Below are 20,266 nucleotides of genomic sequence, written 5' to 3'. Positions count from 1 at the left end.
AAAATTAGGTTTCTGTTCAAACACAACCACCTTGAATATTTTATTTTGGACAACTCAGCTCTATCTTGACAATCCTACCACTTCTATATTTGAAAATAAGCTGACAGGGCGCCTGGGTGGCACAGTCGGTTAAGCGTCCGACTTCAGCCAGGTCACGATCTCGCGGTCCGTGAGTTCGAGCCCCGCGTCGGGCTCTGGGCTGATGGCTCAGAGCCTGGAGCCTGTTTCCGATTCTGTGTCTCCCTCTCTCTCTGCCCCTCCCCCGTTCATGCTCTGTCTCTCTCTGTCCCAAAAATAAATAAACGTTGGAAAAAAAAAAAAAAAAGAAAGAAAATAAGCTGACTATGAGGGCACTTCCTATTAAATTTCAATCAACAAAAAGAGAACTCTATACGTTGGATATTCCTGAATTCTTTCTTCTGTAGATTAGATAGTTTGGTTTTGGTCTGGATTTCTTTATATTCCTGAAATCTCCTTGTGGACTTTTTCAATTTAGGCCAGTGTGTGGACCAAAGTAACAATGGACCTTACCTTTTCAAGGCACCAAAGCCATAAATAATAAAAAGAGTGCTCTTGTAGAACTCTCAAAGCAGTTAATTTCTACTTCTTTTTTTTTTTTTTTTTTTTTTTTTTTTTTTTTTTTTTAAATTTTTTTTTCAACATTTTTTATTTATTTTTGGGACAGAGAGAGACAGAGCATGAACGGGGGAGGGGCAGAGAGAGAGGGAGACACAGAATCGGAAACAGGCTCCAGGCTCTGAGCCATCAGCCCAGAGCCCGACGCGGGGCTCGAACTCACGGACCGCGAGATCGTGACCTGGCTGAAGTCGGACGCTTAACCGACTGCGCCACCCAGGCGCCCCTTAATTTCTACTTCTTTAGACAGTCATGTATATCCACACAAATGAGATAGCATTTATCTTTTGGTGTAAAAAGAGGTTTAGTAAAACACTTTGTGTAGAGCATTTAGCACAGTACTATTGTATGTAGGAGACAGACTAACCAATACCCAGAATATGACCTTATACAAGCAGCACTTAGAAGGATATGCATCCAGATATTAGCAGTGATTTGCTCTGCTTGGTCATATTTTGGGTGTTATTTCTTTTTCCTATCTGACTTCTCTGTTTACAGAAAGCATGTACAGCTTTGTAACAAGATTCATAGGTGATGTTTAGTTTTTAAGATAATATTTTAAATTCAGCGCAAGTGTTTATTTATTCATCTCTTTTTACAGCTGAAATTCCCCTGTTAATCGCATAGTCCAAACTACCCATTTGCACAGTGGGCCCTATTTCCCCATTAAGAATTTCATGTGTTTAGGGGTATCTGGGTAGCTCAGTTGCTTAAGCGTCCGACTTTGGCTCAGGTCATGATCTCACGGTTCGTGAGTTCGAGCTCTGTGTTGGGCTCTGTGCTGACAGATCAGAACTTGTAGCCTGCTTCAAATTCTGTGTCTCCCTCTCTCTCTGTCCCTCCCTCCCCCACTCTCTCTCTCAAAAATAAGTAAACGTTTAAAACATTTAAAAAAAAGAGTTTCATGTGTTCAAATTTTTGTTAGTAACATAAATTATAAGGCATAAATGAAAGGAAATTTTTCTTGCCTAAAAAAGTAGTCACCCTCTTTGGCTTCAACATGCTAAATTTGGAGGAAAATATTAATGGCAGATAACATGATAATCATAACAGCATTTTCCATGAAGATCACTGCCTGGAAGTTTGAGGAACCAGATGTGCTCCCATTCCCCTCCTGTGCCGACTCTGAAGCCAAACTCAGCTTTTTGCCACATCTCCCAAATAAATCCAACACTACAATGCATTCATAAGTAATAGCCAATTTTACTGATGCTTTCTCGGGGGAAGTGAGGAAAAGAAATCACATCACATATCACCCAGAAAAACTTAATGAAAGTTGATCTTCACTGTTTGTCCCCACATTCCCGTCTCTCATCAAAAAACAAAAAACAAACAAACAAGCAAGCAAACAAAATCTTTCTATTATCTTTACATTCAAATCCAGGCTTTGGCTTGAGTTCCTCAGTTATCAAAAAGAAACCCAGGCAGGTGACCGGCAATGCCGTCCACAGACAGCCATCATCACTACCACAGTGAAAAAACCAGATCAGTTGATATTTAGTGTTAGTTAAGTCTGGTCCATGGGTGTTTCATGCTTCATCTCAAGCAGTTTATCAAAGTATTCACCCACCAAAGCAGGTATATGTGTTGGTGGTGGGAGTGAAATTCTGCAGCTAAGAGAGTATTATTTTCGCCAGATAGACAAATATGCAATATTGTCATATATCTGTATATGTATAGATAAATATACACGTATTTATATACGTATAGATAAATATACAACAGGAAAATGACAAGGACTCTTTGACTTTAAGTCCCCTGTATGTGGGAGCCATCTATATGCCCTCTCAGAAAGCACAGAGCAGTGGCTTCTGAGGACACATGGAACCTCCCAGTACAAGTAGTTTTTCAATAATTGTTTTTCAAATGTTTATTTTGGGAGACAGACTGACAGAGTGGGGGAAGGGCAGAGAAAAAGGGAGACACAGAATCCGACGCAGGCTCTAGGCTCCTAGCCTATCAGCACAGAGCCTGGCACAGGGCTCAAACCCGTGAAGCACAGGATCATGACCTAGGCCGAAGTCAGTCACTCAACCGACTGAGCCACCCACATGCCCCCTCCCCCACCCAGTGCAAGCAGTTTTTAAGAAAACTTAAAAAAATTTTTTTCTCTATACTTTTATATAACACACTGACTGATCAAGATGAGTTTTAATTGGAAATACCAAGCAAACCTCTACTTTGCTTCAATAGTCAAGGGTCTTGTTGGTATATAAAGTTATCTATAACATAAGAATAAGAAATCTTACCTTGATAGCTGTCACGAATCCACATTCAAGCGTTTTTCCAACTATTGACGCCATCACTCAGCAACCAGTTAGTAATTGCCTAGTTACTGTTTCCAAGTATGTAGGCTCTGGCTTGTAAAGTCCGAGTGGGAAAAAAGGAAAACCCAGCCTACAAAGTTTCCATCAAATAAGTCTGAACTCCAGACATGTCTTGAGTCACTCTGAGTCTACTTGGTTATTGAAATTATATGGAAACTTTTTCTACTCATTGGCACCGCTAAAACCTCCAGACAACTGGTTTCCAGCCTTATGGAGTGCTGTGCTGTTTTTCCCTAATTGCCTCTTGAAACGTAAGAGAGTCTAACTCTTCCATTCTCTTCTTTGCTGTTTTGAGGTTTCAAAATTTATGTTTGTGTGTTATCCAGGTCATTCTTATTTTGAAATAAAGATAATTGCCACTTTAGATTTTAATATTGCACTTCTTCATTTGGTATTGCTCCTCAAAACCAAAGTCATCCGCTTGTCCAAAGTGGCTACGTTCCATGGTCGTCCCAGACGTACCTGATGAATACGGAATACGGCTTTCCGGCAGCAAGCGTGAAGGAGGATTTATTTGCCCTGGGTTGCCCCAAGCTCTCCTTTTGTGGATCTTTTCTCATTATCAGCATCTATCCTCCAAGTTTTACCCAGAGCTCTCAGACAACTATCATCTCTAGATATCTTTAATAATAATAATAATAATAATAATAAAATAATAATAAAGAATTGAGTGAGTTAATCTCTTAGGGATACATACAACTCAAAATAAGGCACACATATTTAGGATGAATTTAGCAAATCTCTGGTGGGAATAGTTAAAACTACAAAGGAAAACATGTCAGGACATACTTTTCAAAGTGGGGGGCATCACACTGGGATAGGAACAGTACTCTAAATTTTCTGACCCTCATTTGCTGCATCTCTAGCCTACTCTCAGGATTGTGTAGAAAATGAGATTGTGTAAAAAGAAATAAACAATATTGTGTAAAACATGTAAAGAGTGGTGAGGTCTGAGTAAGGCCAATAGTCTAGTTAACAGTATTATATAATGGCATTTCCCAGTTTTGATATTTCACCATAGGCACGTAAGATGTTACCACCGGGGGAGGCTGGGGGAAGGGTATACTGGACTTTGTACTGTTTTTTCAACTTCCTGTGAGTCTATATTATTTCAAATATACTTTTTAAAAAGTTGAGAAAGGATTTTAGAGTCTTCCTAGAAAGGTACAGTGCACTGAAGAAATAATATTAAAATCTTATGTCTCATTTCCAATTATCTTCTGTGTCCTGAAGAGCAACGTTATCCCCTCAGTATAACTCATAAACAAGAAGCATCTTCAGTTCTCAAAAAAAAAATTGTTTTTGAAAAGCATTATTGTAATTTTTCTCTTGTGACTATTTTGAGCACAGTGATTCATCCTGACTTGCCCAAAGGTGGATAAGGGTGAAGTAGGGAAAATTAATATGTTTTTCATTCTTTAGCAAATATCAAATAAAAAACACTGGTGTTCTGATAGTCAAAATAGGACTTTGCCCGGAGACATTAACCTTTCACCATAGATTATTATTTGGGGAAATGATTACATGAATTCCTTGGTCTCCTCTTCAAAATATTCAGAAACGGACTTGACTGCCAAAACACAGAGCTTTCAGTGCAGCAGATCCAGAAAGAGAAGAGGCTGCTCCTTTTTGGCCTCGTTGGACTGTGGAAAGAAGGAGAAAAAAGAAAATGGCAGCAATTAGTTGTCCCTGTCAGTTTTTACATCCCTGGGCTGCAGACCAAATGTGGTAGGTTTGTGAGGAAATAACTTATGAGGATACAGGGGAGGTGGCCCTGCATTGTGGACTTTGGGAGCAAGCTGCCTGGAACCAATGCAGGGAGACGGGGCACGGTCATGGAGGCATGGAGCAGATGAGGCCCCTGAAGCTCATTTTCTAAAGTTACTGTTTCCCTGTGGCATGGATCCTGGTTTGGAGCCAGCTTGTGTGAGAAGAAATCCCACATTTGGGGATAGGATTGGATTTCGAGGCCAGCTGGATAGAAAAGATGATGCTGAGGTGCCTTAGCCAAATAGATGGACCTTGAGTTCAGACTGGTAGATTTCAACGCTGGAGACCAATAGGGCACTTCCATGGCAAGGCAGAGGGGAATTTACCTCTAAGCACAGAAGACTTGAACCCAAGTCTAGTCCTGTTTAAAGCCTACTGTGGCCTTATAATGTAAACAATTGTTTTGGGTAGTATTCAGACACTGTAGGATGAGAGATTCTTTTAGTCTGCTGTGTATGTGTGTTATAAGTTACGGGCACTCTACAGTGTACCTGGGAAGCTAAAGAAAAGAAAAAAGATTAAAATTGAGCAGAGTTTATACTCACTTAGATTTGAATATACGTCAGGACAAATCATGTTACTGCATCGTCACGAGTAAAGTCTCTCTGAGCATAGTTTAGTATAGCTGAAGCTCTTAGCACTTTTCTAATGCAAGTTTAAATGGGCGCAGATAGATTTACTTATATTTTCTGAACTGCTTCCCGATCAGACACCCTGGTGGTTGCTGGGACAAAGATGAATGAGATAAGATTTCTACTCACAAAGTGCTCACAAGCATATAAATAAATAATTATGATATAATGAATATATGCACTAAAATTACTTTCAAGAGTAATGGTATCAGCAGAAGTTCTGAAGTTATGGAGGAAACAAAGCTCCATCAGCCAGCTTTTCGCTAAGACTCTATCCAGCAATGTCATTGAATCAATAATGTGTCTAGTAATAGTACCATCTATAGTGGTTCAAAGGATCATATTTTAAAATTTGTAGATTGTTTTATATTTTCCAAAAAAATGCATTATTTTCCTGCAATCCAACTTTTTTTTTATTTTTAAATTTTTTTTTTCAACGTTTATTTATTTTTGGGACAGAGAGAGACAGAACATGGACGGGGGAGGGGCAGAGAGAGAGGGAGACACAGAATTGGAAACAGGCTCCAGGCTCTGAGCCATCAGCCCAGAGCCTGACGCGGGGCTCGAACTCACGGACCGCGAGATCGTGACCTGGCTGAAGTCGTACGCTTAACCGACTGCGCCACCCAGGCGCCCCTGCAATCCAACTTTTAAGACTAAATTCTTCCACATTGGAATCTATAATCTCAAGGTTAATTCTCAGGGCAAGTAGATTATAATAACAGCAGTTTTCACTTTTCAGAGCATGTGTCCTGTGTTAACTCACTTAATCTTTACAACAGGTACTGAACTATCCACACAGAGTTCATGCAGTATGATACAAGAGCCCCACCTTTTAACCATTGTGCTGTACTTACGGTTCCCTGTGCTTTCTCTAAAGCACTTGGCAGGCCCTTCCATATAGTACTAGGCTTACAAATTGGCTCCACGGCTCCATATTTACAAGTATATTCCTCAGAACACTAGCACTATATGCACAGCTTACCGGTGCCTTTTGTTTTTAGTTACAAAGCTTTTGTTTTTCTTTTTTAACTGAAAAAAGTCCTTGGAGCCTTTGATATATGAATGTGCACTGTATATACTTCTGAAGGACACAATAGTGTTTAATGCTTCCCAAACATATAGACTACTGGGTAATTGAGCATTCCAGGTTTGTTAGGTTTCTCTAGAGAAACAGAACTAATTAGATATGCACACACACACACACACACACACACACACATACACACATATATATACACATACATCTATATAAATAATAAGATTTATTTTAATAATAAACCGACTTACACAGTTATGGAGGCCAGAGAATTCAAAATCTACAGGGTGCTCCAGAATGCTGGAAACCTGGGGAGGAGCCAATTTGCAGTTCAACTCCAAAGAGATAATGCTGCAGATGAAGTCTGAAGATAGTCTTCTGGAGAATCCCCTCTTGTTTGAAGTCAAACTTTCAGATAATTGGATGAGGCCACCCACATTATGGAGGGCAGTGCACTTTTCTCAAAGTCCACCTATGTAATTCAAATTTTATCCAAAAACATTTTCTCAGAAACATCCAGAATATATCCATCCAAGTTAACACACACAATGAGACATTATACCTGAAGATCAGGATTCCAAAGATATCATCTTAGAAAACACTGCCTTGGTTGAATTGTTAGCTCCTTGAAGGCAAGACCTGAGTTTTGAGATTCTTGTATCCTTCAATATTATCATTGATTGATAGTAATAGACTGTAATTATGGTAAAATGGAATGAGCACTGAACTTGGAGTTAAAAAACCTGGAGACCAATCCTGGCTTAACGTTCCAGGAACTTTGAGGTCTTGAGTAAATAATTCAAACTCCATTCTTATCAGGTTTGTTATATGTGAAATGGGAACAATAATAACTGTGTCAAAAGATTGTGGAATTAAATGAGGAGATATGTGAAAGTGTGTGGTGCATTTTATGAATTGAAAAGTTTCATAAAGCAAACAATGATAACTCCATGACAAAAGACTATGTCAAAATATGGCAATGTCAAAGTACATCTCTGAAAATCAAAATGCTTCATTTTATTTCAATGTCACCAAAACATGGTATCGGTTAAACCATAGGAAATTGTCAATGTTTAGCATATTTGCAGTTTCGTACGACTTTTTTTGATACTATAACATGAATAGAACATAAAATGCAGAGTTATAATACTTGAGGTTATTGCTAACAGACTTGTTATTGCAAACTAGAACTTGATATACCCTATTCATTATTGTCTTTGCCCACAAGGAGATTTTAGTCTGGAACAGGGTGACTCAGAGTACCTATTAAACACAACAAAAAGGAAAAAAAAAACGATCACTTTCCTGAGTTGGTTGCAACTTTGAAAATAATCTCCCTTATCTATTTTGTAAGGTGGATCCCAGGAAACGGTTATAAGTCTGAGAAGACAAGAAATTTTTTCTAACAGCCATTCTGGCTTTCTACAGCTCCCGGAACATAACAGTCATGTGCCTTTATAGCTTCCCCCACGAATCTGCCTGGTTAATACCTCATCTTCTAGTCTGCTCATATCTCGCCTTCTCAAGGAAGGCTACCCTGACCACTCTATTTCATATGTTCAGCAAACTGCCCTCACAACCCATTTTCCTGATGCTTTCTACCATTTCTTTCTTTCTTTCTCTTTCAATAGCACCTATCACTTTCTTACACATATAATTTAATTTTCTTATCTGTTGTATTTATTATTTATTGCTTGTCTGCCTTGCTAGAATATAAGCTTCTCAAGGGCAGGGATCTTTGTCAAGTTTGTTCATTGATTAGCCTAAGCTCCTGGAACAGTGCCTGGGATATAGGAACTCAATAAACATTGGTTGAATAAATAGATTTAATGAGAAGATCTTGAATAGGCAAGATATGTTGCTGAATGGCTAGGAAAAGGTAGTTGGTTCCAGATTCAAAGGGAGAGCAAGAGAAGAAGGTATTTAGTATCAAAATAATTTTTAAAAAGATCATTGGATTAATTAAGATTATTATTAAGATTTGATTCTAAATTTCTTATTTTCATTTAAAAAAAATTGCTTAAATGCTTTAAGAGGCCAAAGTTGGAATCTGAAGTGATACTTGGTGAAATCTCTGCAGAATAAGCTTATTTTCTGAGATGAGATCCACACAAATCTGGAAGAAACTCATGAAACTACTGCCAAGGCCAGTTGATCTGAGCCACTGTGGTCAATCCATTTCCGTTTTTTTTCTTTCTTTCTTTCTTTCCAATATCCCAGAGTAACAGGATTAACCATGCCATGATTCCTTTTCCCCCCTCCCCCCGCACCCTTAAATTGCTTATGTGGCCATAACTTATAAAATATTCTTGGACCTAACTAATGGATAAGGATTGTAATAGAGTCAGGCCAAATTTAAAGATCAGGGCAACCACAAACCATGATGGAGGATGCTATTAATGTGACTAACTCGTCCTGGCAGGAAATATAGGAGTCAAACCTACAAATCACAGGACAAAGATCAACTTGACACAATCCACAAATCTGAGTCACTAAGACTGTGCCTAAACCCAAGTGAAGCAGTAGCAATTGCCTGGTTAGCTCAAAATGAGTGCTTTCTATATTCCTTAGGAGACTATCATAAACAAATCTCATAAGTATCACATTAAATAGACAAGATACTATTGTAATCATTAAGCAAATTTCTTAATTTCAAGAAATAGGAGAACATTTTTAGATCTTTGTTCATCTCTTAGAGATATAGAACATTATTCCTTAATTGATTAGCCTTAAGAGAGAGACTAGATGGCCTCTCCAGATTTCTTCTAGACCTATGAGTCTTTAACTTACACATTAACAAACATAGTATCATAGGAGAATGGAAATAGTATAGTTCTAAGTGCCAATCCTGCTTTACTAGTCATCAATCAACCATCTCGATACTGTGGATTTGGGAGTCAAAACTGCATGAATTCTCTGTCACTGGAAGACTGAGGTTTGTTCCTGTCTGGAAGTTTGTTCAAGCGTGAGTCCACTGATTGAGGGAGTGATTGTGGTCTGCCAAGGGTGCTGTGTAAAAAGGAAGTTGTTTCTCCCAACAGCCTTGTTTGTGTTTTCAAAAACTGTTTCAGTTTATGTTCTGTTTCCATTCCCATGCCCAGCCCTCCCAAAGTAAACAGATGACAAGTAGTGGTGGTGGGATAGCGGTGATGCAGGGGTGGGGATGGAGGTGGAGGAAGGAAAGAGATGTCCCCAGGGCAAGAGGATTTTCAAAGAACCCAAATGTAATTTGGAAATGAACTCAAGTGCCAAACCAGATGGGATTTATACCAACAAGATCAGCCCAATCTATAAGCATAAAAACAGACTCCTAGAAGTTCCATTTACTTATTTGAAAATGACCAAACACTGATGGGCACTCTTATACTAAACTCCAGCTAAATTAGTGGCTAAAGATGAATCTTTGGCACATCAGAAGGTATACCCCTTTCTTCCATTCATCCCACTCTTCCACTTCTATTTGTCCAGAATACTCATTTATTTCTCAGAATTTCTAGAAGAATGGACCCTGAATTCTCTTAATTCCAACTATGGCATTAAAAACTCTGAAAGGTTAAAAAAAGAAAAAAAGTAGAAAAGAGAAGGAAAAAGAAACAAATGCACTGAGAAAATAAACTTCCAGAATTTTAACTAAATCTGGAAAATAAGTCAACATTTAGAATTTTCCTTCTTTCCAAGTCTACTCCCAAGACCTTAGGTGACCTCAGTTGGATTAGAAAGTTCTCTTTCTACAAACAAAATTAACTATAATCCTTGATTCAGTAATATTGGAACTCATAAAATCTTCCTTTTATATGCCTGTCTACCAAAATTCATATAACTTAAAATAGTAGTGCTATGTGGTTCTTCTATTTAAAGGCAAGTAATTCTATTGTATTAAATTATAATTTATATAAAAAGCACTTGTCAAAATTCAGTTGATCACATATTCCTATGTTAGCAGAATAAAAGAAAAGATAATCACATCACCTGAGATGACATAGTTCTCTTGTCCAAAAGTAAAAAATAGCTACATCTATCTATCTATCTATCTATCTATCTATCTATCTATTTATCTATCTATAAAGTAACAACATGTATATATATATATGTATATATATATAGTTTGTGTAGTGTTACAGTGAGTATGTGTTACTTTTATGATTCAGAAAGCATAAATTATTTCCATTTTTGGTGGGGGAGAACTTTATTTCATTAAATTCAGATTTTGAATACACCAATTTAGAAATTAAAGTTGTATCAATATAGTGCTTATAGTTTTAGAAAATAAAACTACCATATATATGTTTGCCCACTTCTAGGAATATTCACAAGAGATATTCTTCCAACAAAACTGCATATGCATACGGTTATACACTGGTGTATATTTGTAACTATAAAATATTGGAAAATGTAACTGCCCTTACACTGACTTAATGTCAATGACTTAATATGTCAGTGTCAATTGACTTAATAAACTATGGTAGCCCACAGGTTTGATAACCTCGATGAAACAGACCAAGTCTTTGAAAGACATAATCTATCACAAGAAGGAATAGATTATTTGAATAGACCTATATCTTTTTAAAAATTGACTCAATCATTAATGAACTTCTAAAACAAAAAAACCAGGCCTAGAGAGTTCACTGGTAAATTCTACTTAAAGAAGAAATTATACCAATTCTCTACAATCTTTTTCAGAAGATAGGAGTGGATGGCATACTTCCTAACTCATTTCATGAGGTTAACATCACCTTAATACCAAAACCAGAGAAAGACATTATAAGAAAAGAAAGCTAAAGACCAATATCTCACATGGACATAAATTCAAAAATCCTCAACAAAATATTAGCAAATTGAATTCAATAATGTATGAAAATAATTGTACTACATGACCAAGTGGGATTTATCTAGGTATGCAAGGCTAGTTAAACATTTGAAAAGCAATTAATGTAATCCATCACACCAAAAGGCTAAAAAAGGAAATGTTAATAGTCTTATCAATAGATAGATACAAATAGAAAAAAGACTAGAATAGAATAGACAAGAACATTTAACAAAATCCAGGACCAATTCATGATAAATAATTCTCAGTAAACTAGGAATAGAGAACTTCCTAAACTTGATAAAGAATACCTACCAAAAAACTACCACTAACATCATACATAATGATAAGAGACTCAAAACTTTCCCACTAAGGTCAAGCACAAGGCAAGGATGTTCCCTCTTACCTCTCCTTTTCAACATCATGCTGGAGGTTCTAGCTGATGTAATTAGGAAAAAGATACAAAAGGTATACAGATTGGGAAGGAAGAAATAAAACTGTCTTGTTTCTCAGATGATATGATTGTCTATGTAGAACATTCAAAAAAATCAACAATAAAAACAACAAAAACTCTTGGAACTAATAAGTGACTTTAGTAAAGTTTTAAGATACAAGAAAAATTTATAAAAGTCAATCATTTTGCTTTATGCTTGCAATGAACAAGTGAAATTTGAAATTAAAAACACAATACCATTTATATTAGCAGCTCCCCAAATGACATACTTAGGTATAAATCTAACAAAATACGTATAAGATCTAAATGAAGAAAACTATAAAAGTGGTAAACAAAACAAATAACTAAATAAATGGAGATATATCCCATGTTCATGGATAGGAGGATTCACTATTGTCAGGATGTTAGTTCTTTACTTGATCTATAGATTCAATGCAATTTCAATCCACATTCCAGTAAATTATTTTATGGATATCAACAAACTGGTTCCAAGTTTATAAAGAGGTAAAAGGCCCAGAAGAGCTATCATGATATTGAAAGAGAAGAACAGAGTTGGAGGACTGATGCTAGTTGACTTCAAGACTTACTATGAAGCTAGACTAATCAAGAGAGTAGTATTGGTGAAAAAACAGACAAAAAGATCAATGGAATAAAATAGAGAGCACAGAAATAGACCCAGATAAATATAGTCAAGTGATCTTTGACAAAGGAGCAAAGGCAATACAATGGAGCAAAGATAGTCTTTTCAATAAACAGTCCTGAAGCAAGTGGAGAAAATCCACATGCAGAAAAATGAAACTAGACACAGATCTTACACCCTTAAAAAAGTAACTCAAAATGGACATATATGTAAAATGCAAAACTATAAAACTCTTAGAAGACAACTTAAGAGAAAATCTAGATGTTCTTAAATTTGGTGATGACTTTTTAGATATAACACCAAATGCATAATCCATAGAAGAAATAATAAGCTGGATTTCATTAAAATTATGAACTTTTTCTGTGCAAAAAGACAATATTAGAAAACAAGCCACAGACTAGGAGAAAATATTTGCAAAATATACACTTGATAAAGGACTGTTATTCAAAGTATACAAAGAACTCTTAAAACTCAACAATAAGAAAACAATCTGATTAAAAAATGGGCTGTAGACCTTAACAGACACAAAACCAAAGAACATAACAAATAAACATATGAAGCTTCTCCATATCATATATCATCAGAAAAATGCAAATTAAGACAATAATGAGAGGTGCCTGGGTGGCTTAGTTGGTTAAGCATCTGACTCTTGATTTTGACTCAGGTCATGATCTCTCACAATCGTGAGATGGAGCTTCCTGTCAGGCTCCAAGCTGGGTGTGGAGCTTGCTTAGTATTATCTCTCTCCTTCTCCCTCTCTCCCTCTGCACTCCCCCACTGGCACACACATGTGCTTTCTCTAATATAGATATACATATACATATACATATATAGATATACTTATGCACACACACATATATATATACACAATGTATATGCATATATACATATATACATATATACAATACAGTGTCTGTGTGTGTGCGTGTGTATATATATATAAAATGATATACAACTACACACCACTTGGAATGGCCCAAATCCAGAACACTGACAACACCAAATGCTAGCAAGGATGCGAAGCAAAAGGAACTTTGATTTATTTTTGGTGGGAATGCAAAATGGTAGAGCTGTTTTGAAAGACAACTTGGCAATTTTGCACAAAACTAAATACACCCTTACCATATGCTCCAACAATTTTTCTCCTTGGTATTTACCCAAAGGAACTGAAAACTCATGCCCATACAAAAACCTATACATGAACATTTATAGTACCTTTATTCATGATTGCCAAAACTTAGAAGCAACCAACATGTTTTTCAGTAGGTGAATGAATAAATAAATGAGTATATCCAGACAATGGACTCATGGTTTTTTGTACACATAGTTATAAATACGAGTAGAGATACAAATAAAAAGATCCTAGACAAAAAGATGTAGACATCAATTGTACTTTCGTTGACTCAAGTGGAACAGTTTCAATGATACTCCAGAAGTAATGAGGGCACCAGTGCCCACTAAATAGAACCAGGGCTCCTTGGAGAAATAGCTGATTCCAGAGTTAATATAGGGAAAGTATAAGATGAACCTAAACATTTTTTATACCACAAAGTAAGGAGGTGCTCTAAGAATGATAAGGATATGTCAAAGGACACAGAGTCCACTTAAAGGAGCTCCCACAGGCCATATCTGGAGCGATTTGAGTACCAGAACAAATAATAATAGTGTATTTTATTTCATTAGGATAAAAAGAATCCGTGAGTCTATATAAATCATAAACAAATGAACACATAAGAAAGGAAAACTTTTCCTTACAGTGGAATGCTAATAAATGTAGAAGGACTAATGGAATTTTAAAAAATCACCCTTTTGCTAACTATCATAGTAAAAATTTAATCAGGGAAGAATTGTTAATGGATACTAAAGACAGTGGATGATTTAATGAAAAACAGGAAGTTTATAGGGTCTCAGGTATACCCCCAAAATATCTTATAAGTTATGAAGGGAGAAATACTACCTTTACAGAAAGGAAGCCAGGTAAATACGGACTTCACCAACTGATCAAATTTGGCATCAGTAATAATGGCACAATTGAACATTTTGTGCTTCCTGATATGAAGTGCTGAGAACACATTATCACTGATGTAGTATTGTTCTTATAAAAATGCAAAACATGGATCCAATTATGAGGAAATGCCAGAAAACACAGTTTGAGGAACAGTCTACAAAATAAATGATCTGGACTCATCAAAAATGTCAACATTATTTGGTAAAGGCTGAGGAACAGTTGTACATTATAAGAGAACAAAGTGGAAAGAAAACTTGATGCAATGAGTGATTCCCTTCTGGATCCCAGAAAAGAAAATATTATAAAGGACATTACTGAAAATATGAGAAAATTTGAATTAGGCCTATAAATTAAATAATAGTATTGTACCAACATTAAACCTCCCACTGCGGTTGTATGAGTTAATGTCCTTGATCCTAGGAAATACACATTGAAGTTTTGGGCATAAATGGGTGTGATGACTACCATGTACTCTCAGAAAGTTCAGGGAAGAAAATAAAGATGTATATAAATTATATCATGAGAATATTAACAATTGGTAAAGTTGGATGAAGGTTATAGAAAAGTATAACCTTATTTATTTATTTTTTAAATGTTTATTTATTCTTGAGAGAGTGCAAGTGGGAGAGGGGCAGAGAGAGAAGGATACACAGAATCCAAAGCACTTGTCAAGCTCTGAGCTGTCAGCACGGAGCGCGATGCTGGGCTTGAACTCAAAAACTGTGAGATCATGACCTGAGCCAAAGTTGGACGCTTAACCAACTGAGCCACCCAGGTGCCCCAACCTTATTTATTTTTGAGAGAGAAAGCACAAGTGGGGAAGGGACAGAGAGAGAGGGGGGAACAGAGGGATCGGAAGTGGGCTCTGAGCTGACAGCAGCAAGCCCCATGCAGGGCTCAAACCCATGAACTTTGAGATCCTGACTTGAGCCGAAGTTGGACCCTTAACCAAACTGAACCACCCAAGCACCCCTAAATTCAGGTGATCTTATCTAATTTCCACACTGTGGTGGGCAGAGGAACATGAATTGGAGGAATTCTGACTATATTAATTTTTGCCATGTAGCTGGGAATAGTTTTCAATTTGTGCCTTACATTTTTCACTGCACAATTTTTTAAACTAAATCCTACAAGTGGAGAAAATATGTTTTAGAAAATCCAATGGCATTTAAACTATCATTTCAATTAGTTGTAGTTAATGATCATACTTCAATTGACCTCCTAATACAAATAGTTTATTTATTTTTTTGAAGCTCATGTCACAGGATTTTTCATCACTAGCAAAGCCTTTGTCCCCTGAATGAACTGGTCTTTATATCAGAAAATAATCTGGAACATTGCTAGTCTAGTAATCCAAAGATCTGACGAATGGCATTGCTCTTCAAATAAGTATGGGATCTCTTTGATTAATAACTATATTTTGAAAAATTAAAGATAAACATATACAAAGTGATTTTTTTTAATTTTAGATAATCCCGAAGGTCACAAAATAAAAATTGTATTTCCCTATTTCTCTTTACTATTAATTCCTACCTCTCCCCACCCAGCTTTATTATGCAAACCAGGGGTTGACAGAGTATAGCCCATCCAAGGGTTTGGGTTTTTTTGTTTTGTTTTGTTTTGTTCTGGCTTTTGTTTTGTGTTTTTTTTTTTTTTTTTTTTTTTTTTTTTTGCAAATAAAGTTTTCTTGAAGCCAAATCTAGCCCTCCATGGTGGCTTTTGTTTTTGTTTTTGTTTGGTTGTTTGTCTGTTTTTGTAAATAAAGTTTTCTTGGAACACAGCAACTCTCCCCCTTTTTTAAAATATTATCTATGACTACTTCCTTGATGTAATGGCAGAGTTGAGTAGTTGCAAAAGAGACTATATGGCCTAAAAATTTTTATCATCTGGCCCTTTAAAGAAAAAGTTTGCTGACCCCTAAAAAATGATAGAATGCTATTCTACCTTGTTCTTTATTTAACAATAGACATACATTCAATATATAGATCTACTTCTTTCTTCATAGTATTGGAATAGCATTGCACTCATATTGTTTGTATAAACAAATTCCAGAATTTGTTCAACCAGTCTTTTAGGTTGTTTCCTAGTCTTTCCTACAGTAAAACATATACTGGCATGGGGTTTTTTTTATTAAAAATTTTTTTAATGTTTATTTATTTTCGAGAGAGAGAGAGAGAGAGAGTGCGAATGGAGGAGGGGTAGAGAGAGCGGGAGACACAGAATCTGAAGCAGGCTCCAGGCTCTGAGCTGTCAGCACAGAGCCAATGCGGGGCTCGAACTCAGGAACCGTGAAATCATGACCTGAACCGAAGTTGGACCCTTAACCAACTGAGCCACCCAGGCAACCCTGTTGGCAGGTTTTACAAGTGAAATTACTGAATGAGGTAATGTGCTTCTTTTAATAAATATTGTCTAATTGTCAAATGCAACATTTCTTGTATAACCTTCACCAAAGTGACACTTAACCTGGTCTCCTTTCTCTTTAGATAATGCTGGGCAGAAAATATGGCCAAAGATTATAAATAAGATAATAAATATAATATGGTAGGTATACCACAGCACAATCTCTGTGCAAAAAGAAAAAAAAAAGAGGAACTTTAAAATAACACACGTTTGTAGAGATGAAAAAGAGAAGGGAATAATGAAAATTCTGTGACATGGCTTTTTAGAAGGGTTAAGGAAAAACAGAACACTTTATTTTGTGATTATTTAACAGAAAAATCATTTACATTCTGCCCCAATTCATTTATATATTAAGTTAAATAACGGTTTCAAATGTGGGTAAATATGTCTTAAGTTGCAAAATTTCAGAAACAGGCTGTACTTTTTCCTGGTAAAAGTCCAGCCCAGTAAGAAGTTCCACATCGCGGACCCGGGCAATGTGGGCTTTCCATCTCTCTTCAATCCAAACAGCTTCTGGTTTATTTTCCTGTAAAAGCGAAACAAAAGCCTGTTTTTCATAGGGCATTATTTTTCATTAACAGAGGGATCTTCTATTATTTAGAGGTTTTCCTTTTCCCTGTGTTTTTTATTGCCTTAAATCTTAACTTGATACAGCTAAATTTTGTTGTTTACTAAAATAAAAGGAAAACAGAAGTACAAAATGTATGTTATAACAAATACAGACCACCACAAAGTCATAAAGCTTAGCGATTTTAGTATTTACTTCAGATATAAAAGAAATAAGATATTACAGATGAAGTTAAATCCCCAATGTCCTTCTACTCAGAACTAATAATTAGCACGAGTCCATGTTTTAAAATTTTTACAGCACTTCACTCTACAATATATATCATGAGTTATGAGTGTTCCAATTTATATAAGCGGTATTACTTTCTCAATCAGTATTACATGTGCAGGGGTACCTGGGTGGCTCAGTCAGTTGAGCCTCTGACTTAGCTTAGGTCATGATCTCACATTTCATGGGTTTGAGCCCCATGTTGGGCTCTATGCTAACAACTCAGAGCTTGGAGCCTGCTTCAGATCCTCTGTCTCCCTGTCTCTTTGCCCCTCCCCTGCTCATGCTCTGTCTCTCTCTCTCTCAAAATAAATGAACATTAAAAAAATTAAAAAAGGGGCGCCTGGGTGGCGCAGTCGGTTAAGCGTCCGACTTCAGCCAGGTCACGATCTCGCAGTCCGTGAGTTCGAGCCCCGCGTCAGGCTCTGGGCTGATGGCTCAGAGCCTGGAGCCTGTTTCCGATTCTGTGTCTCCCTCTCTCTCTGCCCCTCCCCCATTCATGCTCTGTCTCTCTCTGTCCCAAAAATAAATAAACGTTGAAAAAAAAAATTAAAAAAATTAAAAAAAAAAAGAATTATGTGTGCAATCTATCCATAGAGATATATCCAGAGCCAGTTAAATCAGTTGTTTTTAGCTGTGGTTTGTGGTAGCATAGTTTGTTTTCTTTTTATTGCCATATTGATAGTATTTTTGGCATTGTAAATAATCCTGTAATGAATAACTTGGCACATGCCTCCCGTATCCAAGAATATGAGTTTCTAGGATACATAAATGGAATTGCTGGATCATAGAGTACATGCAACTTAATTTTCCCAGATATTAAACCTCACGCTCCTCAGGTTATTTATACCAATTTACACTTGCATTGATAGTGGAAGAGAATACCTACTTCCCCACATCCTTGCCAAATCACAGTGTGAAATAGTGTTTTATCTGTTTGATTTTATTACCCTGAGTATCATCAGAGTTGAGTATCTTTTCACATATTTCTTGGCCATCTGACTTTTAATGGGTTTTTTTACTATATAAAAATTAGTTCAATCCTTTAGAGCTAAGGATTTATATAAAATTTCTTATTTTTTATATATTAATTTTCTGATATTCATATGGTACTGCTAATTTCCATTTAGATTTTTTTAAAGTAAGAAAATTTATTTTTTATTTTTATTTTTTTTAAAATTTTTTTTTTTCAACGTTTATTTATTTTTGGGACAGAGAGAGACAGAGCATGAACGGGGGAGGGGCAGAGAGAGAGGGAGACACAGAATCGGAAACAGGCTCCAGGCTCTGAGCCATCAGCCCAGAGCCTGACGCGGGGCTCGAACTCACGGACCGCGAGATCGTGACCTGGCTGAAGTCGGACGCTTAACCGACTGCGCCACCCAGGTGCCCCAAAAGTAAGAAAATGTAAAGGTTTGTTTAGATGAATGTGTTTTAATAACTCTCATTTGACTTCAGCATAGTAGTTTACTTGTTTTTTTTTTAATTTTTTTGTTTATTCATTTTTTTGAGAGAGAGACAGCACGAATGAGGGAGAGGCAGAGAGAGAGAGAGAGAGAGAGAGAGAGAGAGAGAATCCCAAACAGGCTCTGCACTGTCAATGCAGAGCCGACATGGGGCTCGAACTCAGGAAGCCATGAAATCATGACCTGAGCCCAAACCAAGAGTGGGATGCTTAACCGACTGAGCCACCCAGGTGCCCCTGGTTTACTTGTTTTTTTAAATATGCAAGCTTAAAATAGGCAGCTATTATTTGAGCCAGAGGAAGTGTAAGAGGAAACTACTTTTTGTTTCTAACCACAAAAGCATTTCTCTGTGAGATTCACGATGTGCATTAATTTTTTAAGTAAATACGCAGTGTACTAATTTGAGCCTATTTCCAACGAGAATCTAATTGATTCTTTTTTTTTCCTGCCCTTATTTCCCATTTCAGCAGCATTCACTATTTTTTATCACTTTTTTCACAAAGTTTTCTCCCACTTGATTTATATTACTCTGCTCCCTCATGGCTTATTTGGTACCCATCCAACTAAATGTTCACTCGACACCTGACTAGGTCTACCCTCTTTTAAAACTGCAATGAAATAACCCTAAAGCAGGCCACCTAACTCTATCTAGTCAGGGGTAACACTCAAGTTCTTTAATACCAGGTAGTTCACCTGCACCAAGTAATCTGAACAGAAGCCAGCAATAGACAACTCTTACTGTACTAATGCATCCAACGGAAGAGCAGCCTTGCAAACATAGAGTTATTATGAGCTATATTTAAAAACAACTGACCCTTGAACAACATCGGCTTGAACTGTGAGGATCCACATATATGCAGATTTGTTTCAATAAATACAATACAGAACTGTCATTGTATTTTCTCTTCCTTGTGCTTTTCTTAATAACCTTTTCTTTTCCCTAGCTTACTTTATTGTAAGAATACAGTATACAATACATGTAGTAAAATATGTGTTAAATGGGCTACTAATGCTATTGTAAGGCCTCCAGCCAACAGTAGGCTATTAGTAGCTAGATTTGGGAGTTAAAAGGTATACGTGGATTTTCAACTGTGTGGCGGTTGGCACACTTAACCCCCCCATATTGTTCAAGAGTCAACTGTGTATGTGTTCAAATTGTTACATAAACAGAAGTATTACATACCCCTAAAATACAATGCCCTTTGTTGGGTTTTTCAGGCAATATCAGTTTCAGTATTTTTTTTTCAACGTT

General features: G+C 36.6%; 1 protein-coding gene across 3 annotated transcripts in view; it reads right to left on the bottom strand.

Moving 5' to 3' along the window:
- Positions 1-16,984: 16,984 nt before the first annotated feature.
- Positions 16,985-20,266, bottom strand: part of ENPP3 (ectonucleotide pyrophosphatase/phosphodiesterase 3) — a 92,726-nt gene continuing 89,444 nt past the window's right edge. For all 3 annotated transcript variants that reach the window (XM_086707861.1, XM_086707862.1, XM_086707860.1), the window contains one exon: positions 16,985-17,239. In XM_086707861.1, coding sequence (XP_086563987.1) covers positions 17,069-17,239 — 171 coding nt within the window. In that variant the 3' untranslated portion in view covers positions 16,985-17,068. The remainder of the gene's footprint in view (positions 17,240-20,266) is intronic.

Source organism: Puma concolor, chromosome B2 (assembly GCF_028749965.1).
Source record: "Puma concolor isolate L17-30 chromosome B2, mPumCon1.1.hap2, whole genome shotgun sequence".
In the NCBI taxonomy this organism is placed as follows: Eukaryota; Metazoa; Chordata; class Mammalia; order Carnivora; family Felidae; genus Puma; species Puma concolor.
The sequence above is the reverse complement of the archived record's forward strand: the minus strand, read 5'-3'. Positions and strand labels throughout refer to the sequence as shown.